Source organism: Anarhichas minor, unplaced genomic scaffold (genome assembly GCF_050575085.1).
Source record: "Anarhichas minor isolate MPS153535 unplaced genomic scaffold, ASM5057508v1 ptg000022l, whole genome shotgun sequence".
In the NCBI taxonomy this organism is placed as follows: domain Eukaryota; kingdom Metazoa; phylum Chordata; class Actinopteri; order Perciformes; family Anarhichadidae; genus Anarhichas; species Anarhichas minor.
In genome coordinates, this window is record NW_027466468.1 from 692101 (window position 1) to 702413 (window position 10313).

Below are 10313 nucleotides of genomic sequence, written 5' to 3' on the forward strand. Positions count from 1 at the left end.
TCTTAGTCAAATCACACTCGGGTTTGTGGACTGCCGTTTTTTAAGCCTGCAGTTCGGCATTTTGGCCCTCACCATCTTGTTTCTTATGGAACCAGAAATGAAACCAGAGGGTGGAGCTAAGTGCAACCAAACGCTGAGTAAGACATGTTTAGGTGACCAAAATGTTACATTCAACTTTCATGAACTGAAAACACACCGTGAAAGGGTTTAAGTTCGAAGACGAAAACACGGACAACTCCCAGGCAGGTCAACGCCACGGTAGCGACCTGTCAATCAAGAAGGTAGCCCCGCCCCTAAAGCATACCCTGCTTTATGGTCTAACTCTAAATGGACCATAATTTACGACATGAACATAATGTATTGAAGAAGACCTGAAACTAGCGAATGAGACCGTAAACCCATGTTTACAATGTTTACTGAGATAATAAATCAAGTGAGGAGTAGGGTCATTTTTATCACAGACTTCTATACAACCAGACGTTTTGCAACCATAAGAGTCGCCCACTGATGGCGATTAACAAAATCAACACTGTTTCCATGACTGCCCGAGGGCGTCTGCAGGTATCCATTCCAGTCTGCATACTACCCCAAACAACCTGCAGCAATAACGTAGCTTAGCCTGTATGCTGCCTGACAGGCCAGCCCCAGGACATATGCAAAGCACTCGCAGCTCCACTTCTCCTTAAATTTGATGCTTTGAGGTAATACTGGAAGTCAAAGTGTTTCAACACTTTTATCAACTCAGATCTTCTGTCATGTGGACTGTGGCTGCTGGACAGTAAGATGTACCCCGTGTGGACATGTTCAGAGAGAAAAATCAACCTGAAACTATAAAAGTGTGGGGGACAAGAGAAGGATTGACCCAGTGGAAATAACACCCTTGACTCTACGTCTAAATCATAGATTTCATGGCGTCGTCGTTCACAATGTGAGGAGATGATTGGCTGCAGCCCATGGCACAGCTGTGTTTTCGCAGTACCACACAGCTGCTGCAGGGCAGTTGTAAAACCTCAGCTCTCAGAGTAAACTCATTACATTACATTACAGTCATTTAGCAGACGCTTTTATCCAAAGTGACTTACAATAAGTGTATTCAACATCGGTTTTCGAGAGAACAACTAGTCACCAGAAGTAATAAGTGCATGTCCCTACCTCAAACAAGCATCTAAGAGCATAAACCAGAGCCAACGTACAGTGCAGAAACAAAGGAATGCAATAAGTGCCACAAGCTAATATAAAAACAATAAGTGCAATAAGCTAGTATGAATACAGTAGATGCTAGGTAAGTGCTAAGCGGAAGGGTAGGCCTTCTTGAAGAGGTGAGTTTTCAGCCTGCGCCGAAAGATGGGCAGCGACTCTGCCGTCCTGACGTCAGTGGGGAGTTCATTCCACCACTGTGGGGCCAGGACAGAAAACAGCCGCGACCGGGTCGATCGGCCGCAGGGACCTCTGAGCGACGGGGCAACCAGTCGCCCCGAGGTAGCAGAGCGAAGTGGTCGGGCCGGGGTGTAGGGCTTGACCATGGCCTGGAGATAGGAAGGAGCTGTTCCTTTCACTGCCCTGTAGGCTAGCACCAGAGTCTTAAACTGGATGCGGGCTCTTACAGGTAGCCAGTGTAGAGAACGGAGAAGGCAAGTTGTGTGGGAGAACTTGGGGCGATTGAACACCAGGCGAGCTGCAGCTTTCTGGACAAGCTCCAGAGGTCTGATGGCCAGCGCCGGGGCTCCGGCAAGTAGTGAGTTGCAGTAGTCCAGGCGGGAGATGACAAGAGCCTGGATTAGCACCTGCGCCGTCTCATCAGTGAGGAAGGGGCGAATCCTCCTGATGTTGTAGAGCAGGAATCTGCAGGAGCGTGTAACCGATGCAATGTTTGCTGAGAACGACAGTTGGTCATCCAGGGTCACACCCAGGTTTCTCACAGTCTGAGTTGGCGTCACCACGGTATCATCAATGGTGATGGACAGGTCTCGGTGCGGGCAACCCTTCCCCGGGAGGAACAGTAGCTCGGTTTTGTCCAGGTTGAGCTTGAGGTGGTGTGTCGTCATCCACATCGAGATGTCAGCCAAGCACGCAGCAATGCGTGTCTCCACTTGAGTGTCCCCGGGGGGAAATGACAAGACCAGCTGGGTGTCATCGGCATAACAATGGTAGGACTCAGCTTTGTTTTAAAACAAACTGTGGCTCTGCAGCTCTATCTCTTTTTTCTTCTTCTTCTTCTTCTTCTTCTTCTTCTTCTTCTTCTTCTTCTTCTTCTTCTTCTTCTTCTTCTTCTTCTTCTTCTTCTCCCCATCTCCTGTGTCGGTTGAGGAGACTGAGTGGTTCCACATGGGAAAGCCCAGGGCTTCACACATCCGCCTAGCTGTGGGGATGAAATATGCTGTCTGTACATATCATCACATCATTAGGCCCAAAGGGATCCCTGCGATGGATTAGAAGCTGTCTACCTGCGAGGCTCGGATGAATTTATGAAGCACTTTATCATGATGAAGCATTAGTGGAACACTCTTGTCTCTTTCCATTTGTGTTTATCTGTGGGAATAATGATCGTTCTCTCTTCAGTCGCTCCATCTTTATTTCCCTCTCCCTCTGTGTCATTTATGTGTGTGTTCTGACCTTTGACCCCTCCCCATTTTTGACGCTGCTGGTTATCAGCACAAGATAAGTGACGTTGTCTGCGCCTCTCTCTCTCTCTCTCTCTCTCTCTCTCTCTCTCTCTCTCTCTCTCTCTCTCTCTGCGTCCAGCCGCTTGAGCCGTGCGTGGGAGGCAGCAAATTGTCCATTAAGTGTTTCTGCTGAGGCCCAAGAGAAGATTTGATATAGTGGGGAAACAAAAGTAATATGTACCAGGAAATTCAATTGTCTCTCTCCCAGCAAGTCTTGAGCTTTAGTTCGACTTCCCCACCAAATCACATGAAAGCGGTTCAGATGACGTTTGAATCTGAGTCTGTCGTGCAGCCAGTCTCCTTTAGCTCTCCGTGAGCGCCTGCGCAGATTTGAAGCCAGTGTTTATCCGTGTTTAAGCGAAAGAGCCTGAGTGACTCAGACTTGTTTGCTCAAACGATGCCGTGAGTGCCACAATCGACGGAAGCTACCTCCTCTTTCTCACAAACCTGGTGTGCTACTACACGCTACAGTGTGAAGGTCCTTGACCCTCGCACAGCTGCCGTTTATTCGTGCAGTGAAAGTGAGAGAAAGTCAGGAAGGTGCCCTCCTGCTCCTTCGGCATCAAGAGACTCCAAGTGAGAACAGAAGTCCCTGGCAGGAAGTCCTCCGTTACAAACGAGAGTTCAGAGGTTGTGTTTTTGATGGTCAGCTGAGGGAAGCCAGGGGAAGGTGAAGTCACTCTCTGCCGGGTCATTGCCAGTCAGGCCTGATTTGACCGAACGGAGATCGTGTTACGACGGCAGGAACCTCGAAGCGGCTCTCAGTCCTGGAGGCTCTGCTTCTCACCCAACCACATAGGGCATCCTCTGTTCTCTGAGGAAGCCCGGCTGTTATCGAACCCCAATGCACAGCACTCTCCTCTAACAATGCTAACTAAATCCCCAGTGCAGGTCAGGTTTACACTGAACTCTCAGAGTAGACGATTGAGGTCACAATGCCCATGCTTGGATTACTGAGTACGAAAGAGGCCAAATTTGCAGCACCATAACTCAAAAATTCCTCGCATTTTTACAGTTTCCAAGTGTTTCTCATATAAGCACGAAGTAACTTTTTGTACATCTCAACGTGTCTTTATTAGTTTTGATTGGTTTTGGAATCGCTGCCGTTTTTCCCCAATATTTGCAGCGATTCATATTGATGTGGCGTTACCATCATCAAAAAATGGAGAAATAGTAACTTTCCACAGCTGTAAAATCCTGGTTCATTGCAATTATAAACTGCTGTGCAGTGTTTTGGCATCTTCAAAAACATAGATGCATTACTGGACTTCCTTGCTTGGATTGTGTCTTCACGCTACCTGTAGCATCATGTCTACACCTACGCAAGCTGTGCTATTTCTGGTATGAGAGCCCGCTCAGTCTGGGCTCTCTGCTGTGGTTAGTCTAAGACGACCTGTCTAGTTGCATAGGTGCAGTTTATAACAGTCGACCCGCACTGTGTTGTTGATGTAAGCACCACACTGGTGAGGTACTGCACCACCCCTTTCTGGCAGTTCGAAGCACATCACTCTCCGTCACAGTTGATACAGACAGATTATTTTAGCGACGTCAACGTTCATTCAGCCAGCAGTCACACTGGCTGCAAGCCACTGCCAAGAAACACTGGTAGGCCTTCACAAAGGAGCTGAATTGTCCATTGAAGTGTTCAACACGGCTGGCATCAGTGTGAAGCTTCGTCATATTTGTGTGTCACTCACACCTGCCTGAAATAGATCTCACAGCCGCCCAGCCCTAACTCTACGTCCTGACAGGTCCAGACTGCGGTTAACTGATTGCACCGGCACTACGGCTAATAAAGGATGTCACTCTTTTTAACTAAGACTAGCAGGGCAGTTTTTTTACAGCAGTGGAATATTTGGAGTTTAATTTTCCACTGTTTTTGTTTAGTCATGAGAGGGTGTCCTCCCAGTTACAGCTTTCCATTATTAACCTGGGGCAACTGGAAAAAGAAAAAAAACAAAATAAGTTTCCGATGCTGTTGCGAACGATGCCAGGCCACAGAGAGTTCATTTATCTACGTATCTGACAGCAAACACATTATTGGGTAACATTGCGTTCTTTAATACAATAGCACATAGAAACCAGGAAAGAGGAAAATAATTATCTGTCATGTTTTTACCACTGCAACTAGCTTTACACGGCCTAGTCCACAGAGATCTTTCATTTTTGGAGCCAATTTCCTCTCTGGACAAATTGTTCCCCACGTCTTCCTGTCTCCTCTTATGCTGCATATTTGTGGTTATCTAGTCACTTCACGGAAGGTGAGACACAAAAGTTTGACTTAAAAGGAAAAATTGAAAAATATTCATTGGCAGAACTGTGACACCTGATCTTTTGTCAGCATTGAGACATTTTCTTTTTTGACAAAAAATAATCAAAAGTGTAAACTAAATTAAATCTATTCAATTAACTTTTCTTTTCTTTTTTTTTACAAAATTCAACCCAATGCATTTGGTTAGCTGTCGCCAAAAATCAATCTGACAGGTTTGCAATATAGCATGTGCACATGCGTTTATTCAAAGGAATTACCTGTTTATGTGTTTCTGTGCACATTCAGGTTGCCTCAACTGTTCTTTACAACTTCTCGGTTTCCCAGAAGTCAGTGCAAGTAGAAAGCAAGCTACCCTTTTGAACAGCTATAAATAGCAGCTTGGTGTTGTCTTGTGGTATAACAGTCGGCCACATCCTGCTTCTGAGATTCTCACATTGCTCACAGAGTACATAGATGAAAACACAGAGGCCAGAGTTTTACCTTTCTTCTCTCTTCATCACTCGTTTCTTCAGAATGGAACATTGTCGAGCATGCCGATGGAAAATATTAGTTGATAACACGCAGCAAAATAACACCGCAGTTTATATGTGGGCGGAGGAGACGTCACTATTTTTATTTTTCACAATGACTGAAAAGAAGAAAGGAAGCCACTGCTTTCCCTCTGAGAAAAATAAATGGTACATTTGTGGCTTTTTGCCGGCGAGCTGTTGGGTTTTCCCTTCCCTTCTTCAAAATTACCTTGGAGCTGTTTTCTCACCTCGGCTGACAGAGAAGAGCATGGACATTAAAAGTTTGATCATCTCATTTTTACATGTGCTCGCTTGCACTTCCTTTATGTCCTGCAATGGCAGAGCTAAAAATAACCTCAGCATGTAAATGCATGTTTGGCCTGGAGCGGAATCGAGTTGAAAACACCCAGCAGTGTTGGCACAGGTGGGATTTTTCCAATGGGAGTTCCTCCTGCTAAGGGAGGTGAGTCCCAAGCAATCTGTTTGTTTGTTTGTGTGTGTGTGTGTGTGTGTGTGTGTGTGTGTGTGTGTGTGTGTGTGTGTGTGTGTGTGTGTGTGGCCTACTTCTTTAAAAGTTGCAATCTGTGACACATTATTTATGTTGTTATTTGCGTATGCATTTCTGTCTCCATCCTTATGTAACACATGTACATATTGCTGTGGGGTTTCTGCACTTCATATCCCATAGGTCAGTTCAGCTGACATCAGCAACATTGTTGTAAAAGACAAGTTAGCATAGCCGTTCAATATGGCATTGTACCGATAGCATTGAAACGGTTGAGTATTAAAAGGACTCGTGCAGATGCTTCGCCAATCGCCAAACAGTATCTAGTGATAACAAACTGCAGGCCTGTGGGCCTCCGAGTGGGTGGACTTCCTGTCTCGGCTCCTCACTGCGGATGGTGGTTTCACCAGACTTTCTTTCTCTCTCTCTCTCTCTCTCTCTCTCTCTCTCTCTCTCTCTCTCTCTCTCTGTCTCTGTCTCTGTCTCTCTCTCTGTCTCTGTCTGCATCGGCCCGCTTTATGACTGAGGAGCTTTCTTGTTTGCGTTGAGCTACAGGGCTCAGGGTCCTCGCCATCTTCACAGCCACTTCCCTCTGTTTTGCCAAAGAACACAGAGCCGATAAAGGCAGGGGACAGATCTGTGTCTGCCCGACTGTGGGAAAGGCGCGGGCACAGGAACTAGTGCAGGAAAGACAAGACCATGACTTCAAAACAGAGATGTGTGTACGGGGCAGATAGGAGTTTAAAAAGGCTGGTATCCACAGTGATATGTTTGGATTGCAGTATTTTTCAACTTGACGCCATCTACGCCGAGCATTCAGTGCAGCATTGCCTCGTGTGACAGTATTTATTGCAGGCTGCAAGCACTAGAGTAACATCGTCTTCAGTCAAAGTTTCAAGTGTTCTCTGTTAGGAAAAAAATAAATGCCACATTTGATGTGATTTCATTGGTTAGAGGCAACATTTCAAATCAAACACAAATAGAACATGTCTCACAATTCTCTTGTGATAAGTACTTCTCGAGCCCCTTCAAGCAGGGCAGTGGCACACTTTGCCTGGTTGAAAATGGCAGCGATTCAAACTGACAACCCTGTCTCCTGCAAAATTACATTCCATAAAATGAAACTGTATTCTCAGTGATGTTTCGAGGGAAACTTATTTTCTCCCGGATTGCAGTCGCAGTTTTAAACACGTAGTTAATGTTGTAAATTGAAACAAAACAAAAAAATGACTTGGTTATGTTTATTAAAAAGATCATGAATTGGCTCAGAATAAGTATGTTTGTAAGATTATTTATGTCACAGACGTAATTCAAAATTAGTCAATGTCATCTTCAGGTTTCACACGGGACACAAACGGCTGTCTCCTGTGTGAAAGTCCTGTGTTTGTTTGACCCATCTATACCCACATGGAAATCTGCAGGGTAGAATAGAAACGTATTTGTGATACATCAAAAACAGATACATAATCCCTCAATGCAGTTTTGTTGTATGTACCAGCCTGAAACTGACAACCTCCTTGTCATAAGCCTTACCTCTGTAACTTCTAGCCCGCCTCTCTTCACTAAATGTAATCATGATCAGAGTTGCCATTCAACGTGACAAGTTAATAATAATTCACGACTTCTTTTTTCTTTCCACAGTTAACGAGATCATCAGGAACGACCTCTCCAGCATTTCCGTGCACACTCATGCATAGACGTCCAGAAGTCTTCTGCAGCAGCACACACACACACACACACACACACACACACACACACACACACACACACACACACACACACACATGCACTCAAACAGCAGCGGCATCGACAGAGGACAAAAAGAAAACTAGAGATCCAGATGATGAAGAGTACATTTTTGACCAGGATCTCCCACCTGACCATCATCCCCATCAGCTCGAAGGCTCGCTGCAGCTTCACAATGACAATCGCTGGCAGGCTCTATACGAACAAACAGATGAATGTTATATTTACATAAAGGGAAGTGAAATCAGGGGCAACGTATACGACGACACTTGCCTTAATTCACAGCAGAGGTTGTTTAGCGGACCAAACAGCTCAATGAGACTGAAATACTTCTATCGTTGACAAATGACAATCTTCATTTCCAGTGTGATCTATATGTTAATGCATGGACAGGCCAATGGGACGATAGGTGTCATGCTTTCATCACTTTGGTTCATTTGTTTGTGCAGTCAGTCCACAACAACCGAATTGGTGCCTTACAGCAGTGATATTGACAGCAGACGACGGCGGCAGTGACACACAAATGCAAATGGTTCATTGTAACCCAAAGTTGGAAGTTTTTATATGACTTTTTTGTATCATTTCAATGATTTGTTTACAGGGAAACAGAATAAAAGGCTGGAAAATATGTAGGGAATCTGTGAATAGATTAGAAATGTATTTTTTTTTTTCTCGCTTCCTCATTATCTCATTGTTCATTTATAGTGAATGTTATTGTATGATATGCTTTTGTATAAACATGTATTTGAAAATGTACTCATGTATGCCTTATGCTTATATCATGCAGTTTGCTATTTAGTTTTCAACTTCTCTCTCTGATATGACTTGTACCATTTCTACTACCCTGCATTATGCTTTTCACCTTAGTGCCTTTTTTTTGTTTTTTTTAATCCACCTGCCCCGGTCTTCCAGCCCTCCCACCCACACCATGACATAATGATGCACAGACAATCAGAGACAAATATAGCACATATCCTATGACGGCAGTCCCTGGTTGCACAGGCTTATTGAGGCAGGTATCAGAGATTTCTTCTCCCCCAGCTATAAGAAAGTTGAACAACGGTATGCTTACCTGCTGAATTTAGATGAGAATACTCCGGGAACAATATCGATATTTGTCTGTTACTTCTTCTGCACTGCAAGTTTGCATGTAAATAGGCACAGGGATGACCTGCGCGTGCGGCAGGCTCAGTTTTACTCGTCATTCGGCCGATTCCACTGAGGAGTTGGCAGGACTGTTACTTACAGCTGGCAATAATTGATGTGCTTTTAACCAAAGGATTTTATCTTTGGTGAAATTATTGTCCGAAGTTTCCTTTTTCTGTCGGAGACTTTAGCGTGGAGCTGTTCCCCGTACAAAAAAACAAAAAAAAAAACATTATGCACTTTACCGTAGAAACAGAGCAGGTTTCCTTGCTTCCAGACCAAATATTGTAGATTGATATTCCACTGTCGTGTCATAAACGTGTCTTCGTCAACTCTTCTTTCACACAGCTGCAGTCGTTCCCATGTTATCTGTCTTTTTGGAGCATGCACAGAGTACTAACATTGGGGATCATTTAGCTGACAGTAGCTCACAATATAGCTTCCTAATACATTTCCGGACATATCGTATAATAGCATGACTAAACTGTATGAATAAGGTTTCTATTTTGTGCCTTACTCTCTTTCTTGGCTACAAGATAGTTGCGACTCTATAATGCTTTTCTCTGTTGGCACAAGGTGAAACATATTTCTCTTTAATATGAAATATTTATGAAAAATGAAATGTGTTTTAAGTGCATTCAATGTGTTCTCAACAATGACTTAATAAATGGCATAATGGTGACCATACATAACCTAAGTTCTCGATCACTTTGATGTTGTATTTACGTGTGAGCAAGTGCATCAATGATTAAAGCCTTTTCAAAATACCTTTTTTTTTTTTTTTACTAAAAGTAAATGTTTTTCTTTAAATATGTTTGGAGTTTGTAAAAACTTAGTTAGTTCTATGTGTCCAAGATTATACATTTTGTTTAAAAAAAATATAGTCAATCAGTTGGTAATGGATTCAGTATTTTTCCTCTAAAAGCATTCTTTGACTATTACAAGTATGGCCCATATGGCTATGCTTCAGTTTTAAGGTCTTCACTTTAACTTGGCTGTGTGATTCTCTTGTGTTATATGGCTTGACCTTAGTAAACCTCTGACTGTTCCAACCTGGAGCTATATCCCTAATAAAGCCTGAAATAGAGACATTTCGACATTGACAAGAGGAGGGAAAACCTTCTTTTTTTTTTTTATCCCAAACCTTTTTTGGGGATGCACAAAAATACAGTGTATCAGTTTTTTAAAATTAATATTCACATGTATTTATCCATTTTACTTTATTACCGTTACTATTGCTACAGAATAGTTGCAGGCACTCTGTGATTTACATCTTACAATTTTTCCTATGGGATTTCCAGCAAAGAGGGCACTTCAATCCGTCAACAGATGGCATTTGACATTCCACTTTTGTTTCAAAGTGAAATACAAACAAACCTACCACTGTACTTTTAGCAGGATGAAATGCAACAAGCTGCTGATCTGCCAAGTACAAGCAGAGGCCTGTGTGTTTTCCGGTGAGTATTGTTAGC

The 10313-nt window shown here is 43.6% G+C and overlaps 1 protein-coding gene across 2 annotated transcripts in view; it reads left to right on the forward strand.

Annotated features, from left to right (window-relative positions):
• The window catches only part of LOC142955197 (nuclear factor of activated T-cells, cytoplasmic 1-like), a 59161-nt gene extending 49553 nt beyond the window's left edge, over window positions 1–9608 (forward strand). The window contains exons 1-2 of one of the 2 annotated variants that reach the window (XR_012955811.1): window positions 5199–5907; window positions 7591–9608. Coding sequence is in view for 1 of the 2 variants with exons in the window: in XM_076096643.1 (XP_075952758.1) it covers window positions 7591–7646 (56 nt within the window). In the remaining variant the exon portion in view is untranslated. Of the gene's footprint in view, window positions 1–5198; window positions 5908–7590 lie in introns of those variants that run through there. The other variant, XM_076096643.1, reaches the window with a different exon arrangement.
• Window positions 9609–10313: the final 705 nt, after the last annotated feature.